Genomic DNA, 23,106 nt, shown 5'->3' with positions numbered 1-23,106 from the left:
AGGTATTACCAACCAGAGATTAAAAAAAAAAAAAAAGTGTTGAAACAAAGTTTTTGTGGAATAAAATATCTTGGAGGGTTTAATATCCTATTGCCTGAATGTTTGTGTCCATACTGGGAACATTATTTAACTCTGCTTCTGGCCAAGGGCAGTTGCAAGTGTTGCTGCTGGAGGGTGCAGCTTGTTTCTTGTCAAATTACAGACAATTATTTTCCATCTAAGGAGGGGCAGGTGAAGGAGAAATTGTGTTCATAAAGCTTATAATGAAGGATGGAAATTGTACAGCTGAATGCAAATACAGAAGAATAAAATTAAGATCCAGATCAGAACTGAAAATCTGTTTTTCTTGTTGTCTTTAATTCTAGGCTCTTGTTGTGTAGTGCACTGCAGACAAAATTATGCTGTGGAGAGTGTAATTATGTAATTAAACCTTTTGCCTTAGTGCACTTGGACCAAACAAAGGAACCAACTGGATCTTTGTCTGAATGTTAAACTCTGCAGGGGAAATGTCCCTGCAAGTGTTGCATGCTTTCTGTATCTCTGCTGTTTTTACAACCCCAGGAGCTTTCAGGTGGTCTCTGAACTCGCTGGTCCCATTCCTTTTTGCCATGATTCCCCTGGTGGGGATTTGGCCTGGGAGCTGGGGTGGGTAACCACAGCTTCAGCCCTTTTCCCTGATGGATTTTGAGGGAATCCAGCTTTACCTGCCCGTTGTTTGTGGTGGGATAAGCAGTGTTACTGGAGCTGCAGCATTTAATGAACATAACCAGAGGTATTTGTGCTTTGGATGTTCCTTCAGGTCTGGGAGCCCCTGAGCAGATCAGAGCTGCTGGGGCCAGAGGAACACTGGATTCACCCTCTCAGTGCCTTTTAAAAAGAGGAAAACACACAGTATCTGCTCAATTTGCAGCTTGAAAAATCAGCATTTTCCAGAGTTCCATGCAAGATTTGAGAACAAAACATTTTGAGAAGTGTTGTCAGAAGGAGATGCTCCCCCTGAGCCTGATCCTGTGTGGGGAGGGAGGGGATGCTGTTTGCTCCCTCACCACTCTGCTGTGGTTTGCTGAGTAGTTACACCAGCAGCCAAAGCTACCCAGTGTTTTTGTTTAAAGCTGAAATGTCTCCTCTCTCCAAACCCTCTACACAGCCAGATGAGTTTGAAAAAGAGCATGTTAGTTTGTGACCTGCAGTTGAATGCTGGTTATAAATGGTTAAATCACCACATAAAGACTTCTCCAGAAGTGTATTTGCTCCTGGCCTGTTCCTGACATGTTTTTTAATCTGTTTTGTGTAGAGGGAGAAATTCATGGCAGTTATTGACACAAAAGTCAAATTGCAAGTCTCAACACACTTTGAATTTAAAATTCAGACTGGAGTGCAAACTTTGAAATTTGATTTTAAGCCAAAAAGCTTTCTTTGGGAAGAAGGTTTAAAATTGAAGGGCATTGACAAATTCAGTTTTCAGATTGATAAGTTTATGTGTTCCTAACTCATGGAAAGGTGGGGTGGGCCTTGCTGCTTCCTCCCAGCACAGCTGTTCCAGGCCAGCATCCCCTGCCTGTGGAATGGGAATATTGGGAGGGTTTGCAGGGTTGGTGCTGCCTTAGCTCCTTATGGTACATTCCCCATTTTAAGTAAATACAGTTCCCTCCTGAGGTGGATTCCACCTCTTGTCTAGATTTGCAGACCTCTGTAAAAGCACCTGAATGATGATCCTGGCTCTAATCTCCAGCTTTTCTGGTTTTTTTTTCAGTCAAAGAGGCTTATTGTTGCTTTCAGGCTGAGCACCAGGGTCTGACTTTACTTGTCTTTATTATTCCTGGGATATCCATTGCTTCTACTCCAGTCCTGTTGTCTGGAGTCTGCTGAAGGGCTTAGCTCAGTCCCTGTGGTTTCCTAGAGTGAAGAAACCACGTAACAGGCACATTTGTGATTTCATGTCACAAGCAGTAACAGGTTAGTAAGGAAACAAACAACCTAAGCAGAGCACAAGGAGGCTGTTATTGTGGAAATGTGCTGCTTAGAACAGCCCTTGCCAGTACAGACATCCTCTTTTCTTTTTGCTTGGAGGGAAGATGGAAATTGGAGGTGAAAACTGCCCAGTTCATCTTTGGCCTAGAGAATTTTCCTTTGCCCTGCAGTAGATCTTGAATAAACTACTTTAACTTGAGACACTGCTGCAATGTTAAGGGCAGACGGAGCAGAAGGTCAGTGGTGAAGTCTTTCAAATCTCCCTAAAATGCTGTAGGGGATGGTGCTCTGTGTGTCCAGCTGTGGGGTTCTTTGCAGGAGTCAGCTGATCCTCAGCCAGCCTGGGGACAGACAGGGTGCATTCAGTCTTTTCCTGATCTGATTTCTGTGCAGGGGTGACCCTGGAGCACAGTTTTCATTTGTGATTGAGGGTAAATGCTGTATGGATTGATTGCCTTCCTGTTTTAGTCTCTGCACCACAGGGGTGGTTCGTTTGCACATCAACAACTGGTTGGAAGTGAGTTTCTGCCTTCCTCACAAAATCCACTATGTTGCCACCAACTTCATACCCCCAGAAGCAATCGAGAGAAGTCTGAAATCCATCAGGTAAGAGCAAGCTCTGCCCCTCAGAGGGTGGCCAGTCCTTGCTCCTGTTCCGAGGGCGGTGCTGCACGTGTCTGAGGTGGCTCAGGCAGGGGCATGGTGTGACTGGGCTGTGGAGGAGGGGGACCCTGGGCTCAGACAGGACTCCCAGAATCTCACAGAATCACAGAATGATGAGGTTGGAAGAGACCTCTAAGATCATTGAGTCCAACCTATGCCCCAACACCTCACCTAGACTACAGCACCAAGTGCCATGTCCAGGCTTTTATTAAACACATCCAGAGATGGTGATTCTACCACCTCCCTGGGAAGAGCATTCCAGTACTTTATTATTCTTTTGGTGAAAATTTCTTCCTAAAATCCAACCTGTCCCTTCCCTGCTGTAGCTGGAGGCTGTGTCCTCTGGTTCTGTCAGAGACCAACCCCACCTGTGTGCAGCCTCCCTTCAGGAAGGTGCAGAGAGCAATGAGGTCAGCCTGAGCCTCCTCTTCTCCAGGCTGAACAGCCCCAGCTCCTTCAAACATTCCTCACAGGGTTTGTGTTCCCAGCCCCTCACCAGCCTTGCTGCTCCCTCTGGATGCACTCAAGCATCTCAACATCCTTCCCAAACTGAGGGGCCAGAGCTGGACACAGCACTGAGCACAGGGGCAGAATGAGCTCCCTGCTCCTGCTGGCCACACCATTCCTGATCCAGGCCAGGAGCCATTGGCCTTCTTGGCCACCAGGGCACACTGCTGGCTTATATTCAACCAGCTGTCAAGCAGCACCCCCAGGTCCCTTTCTGCCTGAGCACTGTCCAGCCACACTGTCCCCAGCTTGTCCCTGGAGCTGCTGCTGTGGCTCTGTGCTGCTGCTGGATTCATGGTGGTTGGGAGCCACAGCCTTGGTGCTCTCCCTAGGTGGTTGTACTGAGGGGATGCTGCAAGAGTGTCCTGCACTGTTTGCAGCCAGAAATTGTGTGTTCATTTTCATCTGTTGGCCCAGAAGTAATTCTGCTTTTGGAAAAAGAGAGCCCAGGTCCTGTGATACCTTATTTCCTGTGTTTGTTTACCTGCAAAAGTAATTAACTTCTGCTTTCTTCCTTCCTTCTGCTCCACTCTGTATTTCAGTATTGCAGATGAGCAGTTTTCAGACTTGTTCTCAATTGTGTGCCAATGCAGTGCAGTCTTTTTTCCTTTGTCACTGGGGTATCCAGTTACCATATAACCTCTGTCTCCTTTTCACAGGGAGCCTCTTATGCTGTAACATAAAAATAAGCTGATTTTGAACTCAGTTAGAGCAAAAGGATGATATTAGAAATTCTTTTTTTACCATTACATTGACCCCAGGTATCATGGTGTAGAAATAACAAAGCCTTCAGGAAAAGCTGCAGTTTACTGTATTCAAATGTATTCTATTTTTCTGCAGGCCTTACCATGCCTTATTACTTTTAAATGATGAGAAGTCATTGCTTAATGAGCTCCCGTTGGACTGCTCTCCTGCCCTGGTGAGAGTAATTAAAACTACCTCTGCTGTGAAGAATTTGCAGCAACTGGCTCAGGATGCTGACTTGGCATTGCTGCAGGTATGGGGAGCTGTCAGCAGCTGCTGAGAGCTTTTTAAATCACGAGGTGTTTTCTCCTGGGTGCCCCTGGGCCTGTGTGGGGCTGGAGCGGGGCAGCTCCTGGTGTGAGCAGAGAGCAGGGAGAAGGTGCCAGCCCTGGAGCCTGGGGAGAGGCTGGGGAAACAGAGGGCAGGGGTGCAGGGACAGTGCTGGGCAGCCCTGCAGCCACAGTCTTGGATGAGAGTCCCCATCCCTGAGATCTCTAGTCCCCATCCCAGGTGTCTCTGGTCCCCATCCTGGGGGTTTCTGGTCCCCATCCCAGGTGTACTCTGGTCCTCACCACTGCCCAGGACAAGTCCATTAAATCAGGCTGATGAAAAACTTCTCTTCAAATTGTGAGCACCTCATTGTGAGGGCAGCCTCCCACCACCTCTCTGGTCCAGCACCTGACCAGCATCAGAGTGAAACCTTTCCCCTTATGTAGAAGGAATTTCCCATTTTTCTCCTTGTGGATGTTGCCTCAGGAGCTGTCCCTGTGTCCCTCTGAGGAGAGTGGCTCTGTCTGCTCTGTGTCTGCTGTTTGGTAGTTAAACCAGAGCAGGTTGTACTCCTGGCTGACACCACAGGGGCCTGCTTGGTCCTGTCACAGTGATGTCTACATGCAAATGAAGCACCCAAAATGCAGGTGCAGGTTTACAGCTGCCATGGCCAAATACCCCTGGAGCTGCCAAGATCTTTTCTACCAAAGCTTGTGAATGCCTGTACAAACCTTCCCATCCATTTCCCTTAGTCCATTAGTGCACAGACTTGGCAGTCATGGGAACACGATTTAGTGTAGGCTTGGGCAAAGATCTTGAGCCATTCTCCCCAAGCCAGCAGCTCTTTCCAAATGCCCTTCCAGTAGTGAGAACCAGCTCTCAAATGTGAATTGCTGGAGGTGATGTGATGAGCCCTTGGGAAGCGAAGTGGAGGGGTGAGACTCTGGCTCTCACATGAGTTGTGAGGCCACTGAGAGACCCCTGTGGATGACTGTGATGATGTGGGATGATCCCAGAGAGGGAAGGGCTGCTCCATGCTCCTAGGGATCAATCCAGACCCAGGGGCACAGCCTGTGCTCTGTGTGACAGGGGAAGCACAGCTCATCATCACATGTTCTCCTGCTCATAGGGCAGTGCCTCCTCCTGTTCCAAGGGAAAGGTCCTGCTTTGTAACAAACCTCCAGGGCTGCCTGCAGTGGTCTGTGGTGTTACTTGGCTATGGGATGAACTCTGGAAATTCCCTACTGCTTCTGTAGTTTTGTTCTCCACAAAAAAGCACAGTTAAATGCATCTAATGATACAGGCTGGATTTTATGTCTTGTAGACACTATTTATGTGGCTTTTGCAGAGCCATTAGCAACCACTGACTTGTTTAACACATTAAAATACTTTATGTAGATCATTACTGAAATACCTCTGTGCAGTAAAAAGGCAGTGTTGGTTTCCTTTATGTTTCTATCATAGTAGAAGCTGATTCTTTTGTTTCATTTTTCATGTATAACACAATGCATTTTGTGCATAAAAAAATTAGTTTTTGGGGGCATGAAAAGAAACTTAACTTGTATTGATACAGTTTGGAGGAATTCCTTTGAGGCAGGAAATACTAAGTTGCTTAGAAATGTGAAGCGAATCTCTGGAAATTCATAACCTTGTCAAATGCTTTTTGATCTGCCACATGTTATATTAAACCATGAATTTATTCTGAAGGCAGGGTGAAAGGGTGGAACATTTTTCTTTCATTTCCACTCAAATGAGATGTTTTTTGTTGTTGTTGTATGCAACACTTGCTGAGAGTTTGTGTATTGATTTTGCTTCTCTAATTTTTCCCTGTTTTCTCAATACAGGTTTTCCAGCTTGCAGCACATCTTGTTTACTGGGGCAAAGCAATTATTATTTATCCTCTTTGTGAAAACAATGTCTACATGCTTTCTCCAAATGCCAGTGTCTGCCTGTAAGTAGAAGGAAAATGTGTTGGTGGCAGCACAGGGCTGAGGAGTGCAGATGCACTTTCCTTCCCTGGCTGGATACAGACTGGGATCTTTCTTCAAGGATTTGTTGAGACTGTGCAGAACACAAACCATTACATGAGCCTGGACTTGCACAGTCAGTGTGGGCAGGGAGGAGCAGCAGAGCAGATCAATATTCCTCTGTGGTGCTGAGGGCCCTGGAAGCAATATTTACCCTGTGGAGTGCTGTCAGTATTTTTAGTAGTCCTGCTCACTGAATGTCCAATATGGGAACATTTACAAACCAAAATACTTTATGATTAAAGTAAAGGAGTGGTTTATAGAGCTCTCTGACATGAATCAAAAGTAGCAGAAGTTGCCATTGTGTTGTTTCACGTGCTGCCATTCCATGCTGTGTGCCTTGTCACAGACACAAGGCACCATGGCCATTGGGAGAGAGGCAGAGACACTGCAAGGAAGATGTGGAGGCAGGGGAGGGTATTTTTGCTCTGCTGAAGATTGGCAGCCCTTCCTCTGTTGGATTTTGAGATGCTTTTAGACTCTGTGTTGGAACTCAGTTATAGGAAAATAGTTTTAAATCAAAACTTTGGTGATGGAAGTATAAAAATAGGGCTGGAAGGGACCTTGAGGTCATTCAGCAACAACTGTGCATGTGTCAAATATGGCAGTGCTGTTCCTGAAGACTTTGGACATGGAAATGCTAAGACAGACAGATTTCCTGATTTTTAACTTGTCTGTCCTTCACTTCAGTCATGTTTCTTAACCTGTCAGCATGGGGAGGGGGCACAGCCACATCTGCACTGCAGCTGGCACATTCAGAGGTTGTGTGTGTATCCTGCCCAGCCCTGCCCAAGCTCTGTGCCTTTCACCAGAGGCTGCACAGGTCTGGAATTTTATCCCTTTCATTTTTCTCCTCTGGAATGAAAATGCCTTGAATGAAAGGCTGGAGCTGGATGTAAGGCTGAGGTGAGAGTGCACGAGCTCCTGGCTGCCTTCTGCAGGACACAACATGCCATCAACTGTGCTTGGTGTTTTCTAGATCACAGGGAATGTTACACTGGGGAATTGGCACTTCTGCAATGTTTGATGGGATCCCAGCTTCCCTGAGCAGCACTGCAGAGCTGATCTGTGCCTTTGCCTCTCTGCTGCAGGTACTCTCCCCTGGCAGAGGCCTTCTCCTGTCAGTTCCGGGGTCACAACCTGCCCTCCATGCTGGCCAAGTTCTCCCTGCCCGTGTCCCTGGCTGAGTTCAAGAACCCACTGGCACCACCCGTGCAGGAGGTGAGCTGGGCACTGCCCTGGGCTCCTTGTTCTGCTGTTCATAGGGATGGTGCTGGGCACTGCCCTGGGCTCCTTGGGCACTGCTGGGCACTGCCCTGGGCTCCTTATTCTGCTGCCCACAGGGATGGTGCTGCTCCTGGAGCACTGCCCTGGGCTCCTTGGGCACTGCTGGGCACTGCTCCGGGCTCCTTATCCTGCTGCCCACAGGGATGCTGCTGCTGCTCCTGGAGCACTGGCTCAGGAACCTGCTGTTGCACATTTACAAGTTCCCAGTTACTCTATTTCCAGCCTTGTGATTTATTGTTTCATGTCCTCGTGCCAAAAAGTTGTGGGGATGTTCAAGGTGACAGGATTCTGGAAAAGCACACTCCTAAAAGAAGTATTAGAATGTTTCTTTTCATGGTGTGATGTAGTAGGGAAAACTGAAACTCCATTTGGTCTGTCCCAAGCTGTTACCAATTGGTGGGGCTGAATCAAGTTTGTGGATTCCTCACAATCACATTTGATTTTATTCTGTTCCATCTGCTCCAAGCTCACAATCTGTTTTTAAAAGCAATCTGTCTTGGTTTTGCTGTAAAAGTGGAATTGTTAAAAGGCTTTTGGAGGAAGTAGGCTCAGCATGGGGTCAGCAGAAGTCCATGTGTCACTGCATTAGCTCCTGAGAGTAAAGAACTGTGTTAATAAAATATGGATTTGGGATTTGTGAGCTGTTTTGCTTGTGCATCGATCATGGCTTGTGGCATTTCTGGGAACTGGTGGAACACAGGAAGGAGCTCAATAAAGTCAGGTCTCCTGGCTGACTGTGCTGTGTTCCCAGATGGAGGAGCCTGGACTGAGGCTGTGGCAAAGGAAGCACAGGCAGAGTTCTTTGGCTGCCTTCTCCTGGTGTTTGTTTCTGGCTTTCAGACCTGGTGCCTTGGTGGCTCCATGGCTTTGGCCCCTGCTCACATTTAGAGATTACCATCACCTGTGCACTCCAGCACAGCTGGGAGGGAAGAATTGGCTGTAATTGCAGGTTCACAGAGATGATGATCTGAGATAAAAATAAGTAATGATGTAGGTCTAATTCCAGTAGCATTTACTGGTCAGCTGCAACCTTGGGAGGCAGGGGAAGAGCAGGACTCCACTCTAGTTACAGACAAATAAGTATCCTGAAAATTGAAGCTGAAGTCATAGCATTAATTTTATTATAGCTGCAGTAGCTTCAGGAGACATTTTCAGTAATCCTTTTAAAATTAATTACTTGCCTTAATACTTCTCCTTCAATAGTTCTGGTTGTTCTCAGACATCCTACTTTTGTTTAAAATACATAAATAAGTGTCTGTCACTTACTGCTGCAGTTATGCCTTGAAACAAGGGTGCAATAAATGCTCACCAGAGCTGATGGAGTGCTCAAGTGTTTTATAGAGTCTGTTCCTTCCCCCTGCTGCTCACCTGTCTGTGGTGGGGTCCTAAGAATCACCAGCACAGCTTGCTTTCATCCTCCTTTCAGCCTTATTGGAAGGATGGAGGGTGATGCTGTGAAAAGTTTTGGCTTTTTGATAAAGCAAAGTGTGACAGTTCTTAGGGGAGTTTAGATTAGAGTGAGTTTTTATGTATTTTTGTATCAGTACATTTTCTTCTACTCTGATTTACCTTTGTAGGACTTCTTGTGTTATTTTTTAATTTTTCAGTCTTTTAAGAGACATGACTCCAATCCCTGCCCTGAAGTGGTCAGGCTCCAGTTGTAATTACAAAAGATCCAATCAATACAGCAATTTATCTAATGAAATGTGGGTGGTTTTTTGTTCCACTGTGCTGTGATGAAAGATGTTGTACTCTGAACTGTAAATATTGTCATAATGTATTCGCTTTGCCTTTGAAAAAAATAGCAAAGGTGGGACTTCTCTCTGTACTTTTGTTCTTTGTGTGCACAGGAGGGGATGTGAGGGTTTTAGCTCTAAAGATTTCCAGTGGTTTTCTGTTATCTGGTGCTTTTGATCAGGCTGAGGGCAGTGTTGGTGCCCCTGAGGGTCACTGTGCTGAGGGGCAGGGCTGTGGCAGGGCTGAATCTTCTGCAGAAGCTGCTGTGGCCTCGTGGCATCCATGGCATCCCTCCCATTTCATTCTTCTCTCAAGCATGGGATTGGCTCCCTGCTTTTGCCATGTGCTTCTGGATGGGTAAAGAATACAGGAGGCATTAATAAAGCCCTCCATAGGAAACAGGGGAGCTCTCAGAGCCCTTCCTGTTTTTATACAAAAATCTTGCTTGATTTGGAAGGGGACAAAGTTATTTTTGTTCAATGACCATTACATGAGTGGAATTCCTCACTCCCTTTGGGTAGATGAAAAAAAATGACACTCATTTTTCTACTTGGTGTGCTGTGATAATTTTTGGCTGGTAGGAGATGTGAACAACCTGAGCAAGGACAGGGCTGCCCTGGGAGTGCATGGCTGTGTGCTGCTGCTGCTGTCTGCCTGTCAGGTAGGTGGGAGGTGCCAGGTGAGAGGTGTGTGCCAGGCCTCCCAGTGCTCTCAGTGTGCCCTGTGCCACAGACTGAAAGTCTAGATTGTGTCATCTTGATCTCTGTTCTTGCCTGAGGTGAGGAGCAGTGTGTTGCAGTGGAACCCTGGTCAGTGTGTATCTGTTAGATGAGATTTTGGTGTCCTTTTGGCTCCCTGCTGCTTCCCTTTCTCTGTGTTTCCCTGTGCCAGCAGCAGGGTGAGGATGAGCCCCTGCCCCCAGCCCAGCTGACCTCAAGAGATCTCAGTGCTGTTGAGCTGAGACCCTGCTTTTCCTCCCCCTCCCAGGTGTGTGCACATGTGAGCCTTTCTCCCTTTCCTAGAGCTCTGGCCTCTGTTCATTTAACCTGTTCCAGCTGCAGAAGGGTTCTGCCAGGTGAGCAGGTGGAATTCACTTGGGGAGATGCACAGAGTGAGGGAGGAGATTTCTGCAGAGCTTGTGCAGCTGGGGGTGGTGAGGGAAGCAGAAGCTGTTCTCCCCATTTCACAGGGAGTTGTCCCCATTGTGACTTGTCCTGTCACCAGGACTTGCTGCAGTGCCTGCTTTGTCCTGGATGTCACCAGGGTGCAGCCACAGGGTGGGGAGATCTGTGAGCTCACACCAGAGGGAACTCACCTTCACTTTTGGTGTTTTTGCTGGAAGAGGAGCAGTTTGCATCTCCCCTACCCCGAGCCCAAAGAATCTGTCCTTGTTCTGCTGCCTCTGGCTGTTGCCTCATGTCCCTGTGCTCTCTTCCTGTGAGTGGCACAGCCGTGCTGTGAGTGCAGGGCACACTGGGCTGCAGCTCTGGGGCTGCTCACTGGGGTCTGCACCCCTTCCAAACCTCCTGGGAGAGCACAGGAGCACCTGGTGACCCAAAGCCTTCAGGTCAGCACTGTTCCCAGGCAGGGGGAGGCTTTACCTGCTGTTCAGGATAAGGATTTCTTTGTCCAGCATCAAATTTCTTTACCCAGCTACTGTGCATGAAGGTGCTTTGCAAACCAAGAGTTAGGGATGATGATTGTGGTTTCCCCTTCTCTGCACTGTAACCTCAGCCAATTTATCTGCCTCAGAAGCTGCAGCACCTCTGTGCCCTGCCTTGAACAAACACCAGGAGAGATCTTCTCACCTGTAAGCAGTGTTCCCAGGTGAATTAGGCATCCCATTTCCTTCCTGCACCTCCTTTATCATCATGCACATTGTCATTATCGTTGTGGTTCTTTAATTCTCCCTTGAGGGGATGTGGATAACTGCAGAAAAGAAACCCCAACAGATGGGAAAGCTAAGACAGCTGCTGCTGAACAAAATCTCTTTAACTTTTCACTTTTGTTTCAGTCTGGGAGTCAGGCACAGGGAGATGAGGCCTCTGCCTTGTGCTTGCTGGAAACATGTCAAGCTTTGTGCAGGGCTGATGGAAAATGAGGCAGGGAAATGTGTAGGGGATGGAGTGGGAGGGGAGCAGAGCTGCCTGCAGACCCTGAATGGGCAGCTGTGTCTTCAGGGAGCCCTGCTGCACATGGGGCTGCTCTGCTGCAAGACATCAGGGAGCTTTTGTTGGCAGAAGTAGGGAAATGGGATTAAGATGCATTTATATTCAGTTGGACTGGGTATAAAGTCAGGGGTTTAGCACAGTAAGTTCAAAGAAAATGTCATGCTAGGCCTGAATGGAGGGAATGGTTAAGCTGAGAATTCACAGCTGTTAACTAATGATTAAAATGGCAATATTAGACAGTAAATGTTTCATCCTACATCAGGAGGAGTTTGCAGAGTCTGTTTCCTGTAAATGAGGGAGAAGTTTTCATAGCTGATGTGTTTTCCATGAAGCAGCATGGTTTGAATGCTAAAGGAAGGCAATACATTTCAGCAAACATCCCTGCACCCCAGTGGCTTTGAAGGTGTCATCATGCTGAGCCAAGGCAGCCCTCAGCTCTCCAGTCAGACCTTGAAGAGGATTTGTATCAAATAACTGGATAATCCAGGCTGGAGAAAAGGGGCTTGTGTGCTTCAGTAGGCAAAGCAAGCTGTATTTGCACTGTCTCCTCACATGGTGAGAAACAAACTGGGATTGAGTTCTTCTAGGCTGCTGTTCTCCCTTCCCTTTCCTGAACCTGGTCCTGCTCCCAGTTATCCTTAACTTTTTAGGCCTGGGAAAGAAAACAGCCTTAAAAAATCCTTGCAGGAAATGTAACACATTTCTCAAGAGTTTTACAAATGGTCCCAGAGAATAAGGAATGCTGGATCTTGGGACTGAGCTTTCCTCTGGCCATCCTGAAGTGCCCAGCTGGGCTGATGTGCAGTGCTGTGTTTTTGGAAGCCAGTGCAGCCTCTCTGCTTGTGCCAGTGGGCACAGAGCAGGGCATTGTACCAGTGCCTTGCATGACAACAGCCTGGCACTGCTCTGGGAATGGCCCTGGGCTGCTCTGTGCCAGCAGGAACAAGCCAGATGTGGCTGCAGCAGACAGGACCCCCTCTGAGCAGGCTGGAAAGAGGCAGCACGGGCAGACAGGAAGCATGAAAGGAACATGGATAAAATTTAGATTGAATTGGTAGTTAAATTAAGCAACAGAAAATGTTTCACTTTATATTTCCATCACAGTCCTGGTGTTTCAGCCAAAAAAGGCTGGCTCTGGATTCCAGAGTCTGACTGGGATGAAGTACAGCCCTGCCTGGAAAGCTGCTCCCAGCCCCTGTGGCTTCAGCAAGGAGCCCAGCTCTAAGCAAGTGCCCTGAGAGCAGGCACAGGGAGAACCCTGCCCCTCTGGGGAAGAGCAGCATTTCAGCCAGCACAGCACAGGGAAACCTCTGCTCCTGCAGCCCTGGGTGAGCTCCATGGCAGCTTGGGAGCAGCAGATGGAGAATGGAGGGAAATGCAGGGCTGGTGTCCAGAAGCACAGGCAGCAGAATGTGTTAGCAAAGCCTCTGCTAGAGCTGATTTGGGAAACACTTCTGCCTTTGGTAAGAAATGGGTCTGACCCTGGAGGAAGTGGGAATGGTGTGAGGCACTTGCAGTGGTGGCACAGAGCTCATCACAGGGGCAGGGGCCAGTGCAGGATGCTGCAGCACTTGGGCTTTTTCTAGCACTGGGTTTTCAGAGGTACCAAATTCCTGCTGAAGTTTGGCTTGTACAGGAAAATGTCAGGGATCATCAGTCTCTGGTCTAGGGATGATCAAGTTTACTTCAGGATGGAAGAAGAGTTTCCTCTGGTTCTCAGGGTGGCCCCAGATCTGCAGCTCTCCCAGAGATGCACAAAGGTGTTTGGCAGGGGCTGTTTGCACAAGGTTGTGGCTGTAAAGCTGTAACACCTCTGCTGCCTGGTTCTGGTTCCACTGGGCCATAGCTGCTGGCTCAGGGTGGCTTTCTAGGTATTTCCATGAGGGTGTGGAGGTGATGGTGCATGTGCAGGATTAGACTCTCCATGCACATGGAGCTGCAACAAAAGCAATTAGCTATTTTTGTGATTCATGGAACCACCAGAGTGCCCAGGGGAGGCTGCTCTGGGTCAGGCCCTGCCCACTGCTCTGTAGGTCTGGTAGAGCCTGTCTTCCTGTCTCCTTGGATTTTTCCAGGCTTGTTTTGTGCTCTGAAACGTGCAGACCTCTTTCATTTGCTAATCAGACGTGCCAACAGGTTGGAAATTTAAGTAAAATAAATGAGCCATCTTTCCATCCAGGCCTGCATCTGGAAGGAAGGATTTCAGCAACATAATTGCTGGAGTAGACCTCACTCTTCCAGGCTGGCTTCAGATGTTAGCAAAGCATGATGTCTTTGGTGTCTTTTGCCAACCTTCCTCTTCTGTAGATTTTCTGTTAAACATGTAAAATGAATTATGGCTTTTCCAAAAAATACATGTTTGAAGGTGATTCCAGAGAAAAAGTTTTAAGATTAAAATCCACTGAGCCCCCAGAAGTGGTAATCTCTGAAAAGACAGGGTGTGGGTCTGTCTGCAAACAGAGAGGTGATTTGATAGCAGAGGAGGAACTGAGAATTACCAGATTTATGGAGAAAGGAAAATTATGTGGGCTGATGAACTTGGGTTTGGGGCTTTTATTGTGATTTGGCGAGTTACCCTGATGATTAATGCAGCAGGGGGAGCTTCCTTCTGAGCCTGAGCTCATGCTGCCTGTGTTTGTCTCACCAAAACAGTGCTGGTTGCTATGAAATCCCCAAGCAGCCTTGTCAATGATTGTGTTCTGAGCCCTTTGCTATGAGAACTGCCTGCAGTGATATGAAAAGGCTTTTCATGCAGAAATCAAGACACAATGATGCATTTTGAAGGCTCCTCCCAGATTTCTGAAAGCAGACCCTACAAACCCTTGTCCCTTGCTCTGCCCATGGTGCAGATCTCCAGCAGGTGTTGGGCAATGTTGAATGCATCTCATTGCTTTGGAGTCTCTGCCTGCCTGGAAACCCAGGTGCCTTTATTAGCACAGGGATGGTGACTGCATGGAGAGGGGACTCCTGGCAGCTCAGGCTGCTGTCCCCTGCCAGGGCTTGTGCTGCTGCTGCTGTTTCTGTATTGCCCAACCCTGTCAGGCTCTGATCTCCAGGGCTCTCCCATGGCTGATCAGCAGTTTCCCACTTGACAACAAAGGGCTCCTGGCCACATCCCCTGGTTGCTTCAGCTCTGCCCATCACCCTGCCCTCTCTCTGGCTCTCTAGAGGAGCCTGCCCTTCAATCTGACCGTGTGGGATTAACCCTTTAGTGATTTATTTTAGTGGCCCTTGTGTAGAACCAGATCTGGAGCTGAGGCAGGGGCAGGGCAGGTACCTTCAGGCTGTGCTGGTCAGTGCTGCATAAAGTGGATCATGAAAGGCTCCACTGCAGCCTCAGCACTCACAGAGGCTCTGGGTGTGAAGAAGTTTTGTGTCTGGTCACCTTTTTGTGACTGGAAAAGAGATAAAATAAACTCAGTGTGGGGCTAGCAGCATTTTCCACGTGCCTCCTTACTCACCAAGTGCACCCTCTGTGTGTTGTTTTCCTCCTGTATCTCATTTCCCAGGTGTTTAACCCCTCGTTTGTCCCCCTGCAGACCCAGCTGATCCAGATGGTGATCTGGATGCTGCAGCACCGGCTGCTGATCCAGCTGCACACCTACGTGTGCCTGATGGTGCCCCCGCAGGAGGAGGAGCTCCGAGCCCAGGACGAGGACATGCCCTTCACTGCCAGGGTGGGGGGACGGAGTCTGAGCACCCCCAACGCCCTCAGCTTTGGCTCCCCAAGTATGGGCACACTTTTCTTTGCTTTTCAGACTCCATCTCACTTCTCCAGTTTCCCTTAGTGCTGCTGAGGGCCACCAAGCCTTGGTAGTGAGAATCTCCACTTGCTAATTAGGTCCAGCCTTTCCTAAATTTAGAGCTGGGCACTGGTGAAAGTCCTAGGGGCTGTTGGGCTTCTTTTTAGAAAGAAGTAATGTGGATGCCATGAGGCAGAGAAACAGCAAGCGTTCCTCACGGCGGCTTGTGAGAAACGCCATTTCTCTCTCTCTGTCTCATGGCATCCACAAAGTAATGCTTTGTAATTTGCCAAATTCTCATCTGGTCCTGTAAAATATTTTTATGAGAGTTACTTCTCTGTTTTTAAAAGTAGCTTTGTCCTCTCTTGCTGCACTCAGAGTTACCCCCGGTGTTCCTCTGGCAGATTCGGATTCTCAGGACAGAGAATTTGTTCAAGCAGCATTGGTTTCTGTGGGCTGTAGAGCCATCAGAGCCACCTGAGGAGACACAGAGCTGGCTTTGTTCTCACACATGATTGATTTCTGTTTGTGTCCCCTGATTTCTTTAATCTCCCCAGTGCCATTCTTCAGGGTGATTCCAGGAAAGTATTCTTTCAAGAGGATGAGTCAGATATAATGCTGAAATCACCAAACTTTCCTGCTTGGGCTGTTCTGAGCAGCCTTCTCAGAACACCACTGGGCTTGGATATGGTGAGAGATGCTCTGTACAACTTTGAGCTTTACAGGAGTCATGAATTAGGGCAGAAATCTTGGAAAGTGAGTCAGATGAGTCTGTGATCTGCTTTTTCTGGCTCCCTCACAAGAGGATATTGCTTCTTGGCCTCTCTGCCTGCTCCCACCTTCTGTGCTGTTAGGCTTTTCATGTTACCACTTCATGGTATTCCAGCACAGCTGGCTGGGAATTCTCTTTTCAAATGTTTTTTATGGACTGTTTATGGTCTCCAGAAATACAGTTTTCCACACAAATTGATGACTCTGTTGAAACATTTGAATTTCCCATTGAGAAAATCGCTGTGTTGTCATATGACTAATTGCAGATTCATGGAGCACTTGGAGAGCCACTTTCTCTGCTCTCCAGAGAAGAGGGATTAGTTGGAAAGGCTGCACAAAACAGCCTGAATTGATAAACTTTGCATCCTTATGCTGAGGAATACAAAAATTTCATGTGTATGTGTGTCTCTCTGATAGCCAGCAGTGATGACATGACTCTGACAAGCCCTAGCATGGATAACTCCAGTGCTGAGCTGATCCCTGGTGGGGACTCACCCCTCAATAAGAGGATGACAGAGAATCTCCTGGCAAGCCTGTTGGAGCACGAGAGGGAAGCCATCCTGAACGTCCCAGCTGCCCAGAATCCAGAGGATCTCCGCATGTTTGCAAGGTGAGCAGGCCAGGATGCAACCACTGCTGCTTATCCTCCTGCTTTATGCAAGGATTGGTGTGGAGTCTGAGCAAATCCTGTTAGCCTGTTAGGGCATTTGGAGGAGAAATTCTTTTGGGTTTGCTCCTGTATTTCATCTGTAATACAAAGTAATATTGGTGGCACAAGAACACTTGGAGACAGAGAGTCCTGGGTGTGTGAGGGAGCATCAGGGAGTAGGGGTGGATTTCACTGTCCTGCCAGTTTTCCTTGTCCACACATGGCAGGCACAAAACTGCACAGCCTAAAACCCCATCTCAGCAGGCAAGGCAGAGACCCAGGGATATGATGCTGCCATTTTGTGTCCATTGGTATTTCCAAGCCAGCTCTCCTTAATTTTATGGTTTGTATACTCCATGGAAACATGAGACACAGGGCCAGCCTGAATACTTTTACAGAGTGTCCCAAGGTGTGTTTAGCAGTGATGAGAGCTCACTGCTTAGCTTAGCTAAGCTGAAGGCATTAGGATGTGTCATCAGTAGCACACATTTTGTTGTTAGACATTTGCACTCAACAGAACCAGGCTCTGTGTGGTTCTGCACGTGGTAAAAGCAGAATGACTTCCCAAGCAGCCATCTGGGAAGCAGGGATGGGGGGAAATACTTTTTCTTCCAAAGGATTTCAAAACTCAGTGGCATCACTGGAATGCAACTTCCATTGATTTTCATACTTGTGGAGCAGAAAGCCACCTGAGGCAAGGACTGCAGCTGTCTTCTATATTTTGGATTCAGTTGGTGATACCCTGAAAACCTGGTTCTTGCCCTAGGATGGATACAGGGAGGTAGCCCAGGGAAATTGTAATAGCAGGAAGATGTTTTCCTTGTCTGTGGCAGAGTACAGCTGAGGGACTTTGACAGAGCTCTCAAAACTTGTGGGTAGTTACTGCTCTCTGAATTATTCCTCTCCTTCATCTTCTGCAACTCTTAAGAGAATATGCTCTGACTGGGAGGCAACATTGGCCTCTTGAGAACTCTGAAGTGATTTTCTCTTTATTACCAGCTAAGTCATTACAAAACTGAGGAAGGAAAGTAACAACAAAATCATATTTAATATCTTAAGACAGAATTTGTGGGGGACTCCTTGGACCAGTTCAGTGGTGATGCAGATTCTTAAGTTATCCTAGTGAGAGGAAAGGATGTGGTGATTGCTCCCCTCTGATACCCTCAGCTGGGTAAAAGAGCCATTTGGAAGCTTGGGAATTGCAGATGCAATTTTGCATGTGCATTTTCTTTGTGAAACCAGCTGAGTGATGTTTGTTGTGCTTTTACTCCTGCCCCAGGTTCTGCAGATCCCCAGGCCTTACTAGGTCAGAATTTCCAGTCTACTACAGATTGAATTGACAAGTGCAGAGTGCTCTGAGGCAACAGTGAGGGACAAACAGATTAACCAATAAATAAACAATAAACAGATGGGTCCTGTGGGCAGATGCTGCAGTGCACATGTAGGGATGTTCATGCCAGAGCCTCTTGGTTACTGCTGGCTTTATACACCACAACTTGTAGGTGTATTTTCTCTGGTTTTGTGTCATAACCATCAGAGATGAGTGAGTAAATCTGTTGCTCTCAATGAAAGAGAAAAAGCCATGGTGAAGCTGCCTGAAGGAGCTGATCTCCCTCATTACCCTCATGCAGGTACTGCTCCAGCCCTGCCAGCAGCTCTGCTCTCACAGCTGCCTCCAGAGCAAAGTGCTGGAAATGCACAACTGGTGCCCCAAATATCCTGTGGGATTTGCCCTTCCCAGGGTGCTGTGTGTGCACACACAGGGATGGGCCATTTCCAGCACAGCAATAAAGCTCAGCCTGGCACATTCTCCTGTGCTGGTGCCTCTGAGTGCCTGTCCCTTGTCACACAGACAGCCCAGAGTGCTGGTGCTCGGCCAGGGCTGTGCACAGCCTGTGTTTGAAAACAGAAACCTTAAGGGGAAGTAAGGAATTACTAAAGCTTGGCTCCAGCATTGGCTGTATTAACCCTCCTGACATCGAATGGGAATTTAAATCCAAGTTCTTTTTGAGCTAGATCCCCAGTAATGTACACCAAGCCTTCCTCACTGCACATTAAGCAGTGCTTTTGAAGGCTGAGGGAGCTGGAGGCTTCACTCATGGCTTCTCTCCCAAGCCATGGGTGTGGAGCTGCTTTCAGGGTTTATTTGTCTTGCTCTGAGATTGGGAGGTGAGATCCTTCCCTCCCCTGACGAATGCTCATGGGCAGCACTGAGCTCTGGACACTTCTGCTCTGGTTTCAAGCAGTGCTGTGGCAGGGACATCTCCTTGGCCAAAAATAAGCTAATTCTATTTGAATTGCTAGTCTGAGAGAATTCTTTTAGTGTGTAGGAACACTCCAGTGCTGTTGGAGGGGCAGCTCTTGCAACTTGAGGAGGGGAAAACAGTGATGAGCAGTGGAAAGCAATAATCTTCCATCATTGCATCTGGATGTGCACATCTGTCACAGACACAGCTGTGCAGCTTCAGAGGGACTCAAACACAGTGCTAGTGCCCCAAGAAGTGCCATCTCATGCTGATTGTGTCCCATAAATGTTCCTTGCCCCAAAAGGTGAGGGCAGTGCCCACCATCTCTGGAGCTGTGAGCCCCAAGGACAGCCTTGTAGATTGTAGTTGGACTTTTGGTAAAACCTCCTCCCTAGGAGTGTGGTGCAGCCCAGGACAGATTGCCCAGGCATCTGGAGGGATCTCCATCTTGGAAGGGTTTGAAAAAGCTCCACAGCATTAGCAATAGTCCTCCTGGAGCAGGATATTGGGCTAGACTTTGGGGGTGTTTTCCAGCTGGCATTTTTGTGATATTCTTTAATATCCTCTCTAGCTTTTATTGGAGTGGAAAGTATTTAGTCTTGACCAGTTACAAATCCAGACTCTTTCTGAATATAAGATGGATTTATTTATTGGCAAACTGCTCAGTCTGTGCTGCTGTGGAAAGCCAGGTCCTACCATTTGCATGGGAGAGAGGGTGTGAGCACATGGGCACAGCAGCCTGGCATAGGGGGATCCCCAAAATCACTGTGAACTGTGAGGTGAGCTGTAAAATACAAATGTTTCTGTTCACACCAGTTCTGGCTTTGACACACCCAGCACTGACACTGTCCCTGTGAGTGACCATTTCTCAGTGCACACAGTTGCCACTGGCCCAGGGGGGTGGCCAGTGAGCCTCGTGTCAGCACCCAGTGGGAGACAGTGCAAAAGGCAGAGGCACAGCCCAGACACAGCAAAGACTGGAGCTTGTCTCTGTTTGCTGCTGCTGCAGGTACAGAGAGACAGCAGTGACCTTCTCCACACTGGTGCCAGCTTGAGAGCTGGCAGAGGAACAGCAGGAGGAGCTGGCAGGGAGCTGGGGCTGCCCAGCCTCAAGGATGTCAGTGAGGATCCTGCTCTGAGCCCACAGACAGCTCGTGGGGAGAGCAGGGATGTGGCAAGCTGGGAAGCAGAGAAACACCAGTAGCACTGGGCTAGAGGTGAAAGCTGTGCAGTGGGACATGTGATGGAGGGACACTTGTTGCACAGTGCCTCCTGTGAGCGTGCTGGGTGACAGGAGTGCCCAGCCTGAGCAGCAGCAGGAGCCAGGCAGGTGTTGGTCCTGCAGGGAAAGCAGGAGTTTTTCTCCATCCTCCAAAACAGGCCAGAGTGCTCCAGTGGATATTGGGAATATTTTGAGAGGTGTTCTTGCATGGGGGCTGTATGAATGGATTGGAAAACAGATCTTGTCATCTCCACTCATTTTACAGTCAGTTGGCATGAAGCTGCAGCTGGGTAATGGAACATGAGAGAGGCTGCTGGAGCACAGAGTGATGTGGGACACTCGTGCAGGCACAGCTGGACTCTGGGCCCTCACAGAGTGGGGAGTGTTTGAGTCACAGCACGGCCGTGACACTGGGGAGGGTGTTGAGACAAGAGGCTGAGCAGCAAACTCAGGCTTCATGTGGGGCTGCCTTGGTGTTATGGCTCAGAGGGAACTCTGGGGAGGGGTCCTCAGCCACTGGGCAGTTCTGCTCTTTGTCATGGACCTACTGTGACTGACTGTGCAGGGCCATGGTTTTCTGATGGCTGTAGCAAAGGGGTATCTCTGCTTTGTTTAACAAAGAGAATAGGGAATTTAATATTTTGAGCTAGGGCTTCAGGGGATTTGTAACTCCCACAGCTTCTCTGTGCTGCCTAGCACCAAAATTTCCATCTCCCTGTTGTGACTGCTCCACCCAACCCAAGCTGCCCAAACCCTGAGTGCAGGACCTGTAGTTACAAAGCCCCTTGGGCTGCTGTGAGGGAAAACAGCTCTTAAATCTAAAAGGCAGTACAGGTACCCAGGCCTCTGATGCTGTGACAAAGGGCAGTTGTAGGCCTAGCCAAGAAAGCACAGAATAAATCTGCCGTGTCCTGACTTCTCAAGGCTCATTGGCACTTGTGTTTGTTCACTTTCTGGAATTATAACTAAGTTGAAAATTGACAGTCTTGGGAAATGCCCCAGACTGGGAAACCTCTTGATCCAAGGAGAACCTTGGCAAAGCCCCACAGTGGGCAAGTCCCATCCTTTTCCAGGGGATTTCTGTGCTAGGCATGATTTAATTCCCTTTTCATGCAAATGAGGGACATAACCCAAACAACCTTGTGATTTGCATGCCACGGGGGAGGAGACCTTGCGGGTGCGGTGTGAGTTTGAGCTGCTTTGGCCCACGTGCTCCCTCGCTCTGCCCCCTGCAGGCTGCTGCACTACTTCCGCGGGCGGCACCACCTGGAGGAGATCATGTACAACGAGAACATGCGGCGCTCGCAGCTGCTGATGCTGTTCGACAAGTTCCGCAGCGTGCTGGTGGTCACCAGCCACGAGGACCCCGTCATCTCCGTCTTCCAGTCGCTCCTCAAGTGACTCTGCTGGCACAGCGGGAGGAGCCTGCCACGCTCTCCATGCTGAGAGCCTAAAGGACGCCTGAAATCTGCAGGAGGTGGTTTCAGTTCTGTCTAGCCATGTGACACACAGCAGGTTGTCCCTGTCTGTGCCTCGATGTCCCAGCTGCTCCCCCGGGGCTGCTGCAGGACAGCATGTGCTTGCTCAGCCTGGATCCCTGCCCTGCCACACTCACAGCCCTTCCCAGGCATCCTCAGAGTGGGACAGGAGGGTTCTGCTGTGGTGCTGCTGGCAGAACTTTGGGGGGACACTGGGAGTGCTTCCTGTGCCCTCCAGCATGGGACACTTGGCCATGAGAGCCTGTCCCCATGGCACAGCCTTGCTCCAGGGCACAGGGCAGCTGGCCTGGCTCCTAAGGAATGACCCTGGGCACACAGGAGTTGTTTGATCTCACAGCAGCAAGGACAGGTGGGAAGGCAAAGTATCACAAGTAAACATGAAATCATGAATGAATGACTCAGTCACTGTGTCACAGCTCATTCTTTCCTCACCCCAATATCCTTATTCCCAAGTATCTCTTGGAGCAGGGCTGTCACCAATGTCCTTATTCCCAAGTGTCTGCTGGAGCAGGGCTGTCACCAATGTCCTTATTCCCAAGTGTCTGCTGGAGCAGGGCTGTCACCAATGTCCTTATTCCCAAGTGTCTGTTGGAGCAGGGCTGTCACCAATATCCCTATTCCCAAGTATCTCTTGGAGCAGGGCTGTCACCAATATCCCTATTCCCAGGTGTCTGTTGGAGCAGGGCTGTCACCAATGTCCTTATTCCCAGGTGTCTGTTGGAGCAGGGCTGTCACCAATGTCCTTATTCCCAAGTATCTCTTGGAGCAGGGCTGTCACCAAGCAGCCTCAGTGTTCCTGGGTTTCCATGTTTCCCAGTTTGTGCCTGGGGCTGGGAGCTTGCTTGTTGAGCAGGACTGAAAGGTGCTGGCCAAGCTGACAGTTCAGGGACGTGTTCCACCCAGAGGCTGCTGCTGAGGGCACTCAGGCTTGTCCCCCAGGGCTTGTTTTGTCCCTCCAGTCCCTGTCCCACAAGGATGGCTGTGGCTGCAGACAGGGATCCTGGCCTGGGTTAAAGCTGCCCAGCAGGACAGTGAGATACAGAGCTGTGTTTCCTGCTCTGCTTTGGGACTGCTCCTCCAGCCATGGCAGGGCCAGAACAAGAGGCAAGAGCCCTGGGACATGCCAGGGCCTGGGGACAGCAGGAGCTTGTGCCAGCTCACCCCTGCCTGTGTGAGGCTGGAGCTTTGCCCAGAGCTGCAGGATCTCAGCAGCAGCTTCACCTGCCCACACCAACTGGGTGAAACTGGGAGCTTTAGCTGACTTACCTTCCAACAAAACTGGGAGCTTTAGCTGACTTACCTTCCAGCAGCCACTGGGGGAGCTTCTTTGGGGTCCCTTCAGTGAGTCTGGCCCTGCAGCTGCAACAGGGATGGTAGGGAAGAGCAAAAAACCCAATCTGATTTAAAAATCAGATCAACACCACTGCAGACCCTGTCTAAACCAGCCCCAGCACCTGAGCATCAAGGTGAGCTACTGCAGTCAGAAGAAAGGCTGCCCAGAAGGGGCTGAACCCAATTCTTTCATGGGACGGGGACAAGAGTATTTAAAAATAAACCTGAACTTTTTTTATTGTATGTGAACCTTAAGGTGGGGGTGGA

The 23,106-nt window shown here is 48.9% G+C and overlaps 1 protein-coding gene across 3 annotated transcripts in view; it reads left to right on the top strand.

Annotated features, from left to right (window-relative positions):
- The window catches only part of NPRL3 (NPR3 like, GATOR1 complex subunit), a 42,377-nt gene extending 20,476 nt beyond the window's left edge, over positions 1–21,901 (top strand). For all 3 annotated transcript variants that reach the window (XM_058035893.1, XM_058035892.1, XM_058035894.1), the window contains 7 exons: positions 2,440–2,577; positions 3,982–4,138; positions 6,000–6,106; positions 7,274–7,403; positions 14,917–15,106; positions 16,309–16,501; positions 21,244–21,901. In XM_058035893.1, the coding sequence (XP_057891876.1) occupies positions 2,440–2,577; positions 3,982–4,138; positions 6,000–6,106; positions 7,274–7,403; positions 14,917–15,106; positions 16,309–16,501; positions 21,244–21,409 (1,081 nt within the window). In that variant the 3' untranslated portion in view covers positions 21,410–21,901. The remainder of the gene's footprint in view (positions 1–2,439; positions 2,578–3,981; positions 4,139–5,999; positions 6,107–7,273; positions 7,404–14,916; positions 15,107–16,308; positions 16,502–21,243) is intronic.
- The last annotated feature ends 1,205 nt before the right edge of the window (positions 21,902–23,106 follow it).

This window comes from Melospiza georgiana, chromosome 16 (genome assembly GCF_028018845.1).
Source record: "Melospiza georgiana isolate bMelGeo1 chromosome 16, bMelGeo1.pri, whole genome shotgun sequence".
Taxonomy (NCBI): Eukaryota; Metazoa; Chordata; class Aves; order Passeriformes; family Passerellidae; genus Melospiza; species Melospiza georgiana.
Note: the sequence above shows the minus strand (reverse complement) of the source record. Positions and strands in the feature narration are given on the sequence as shown.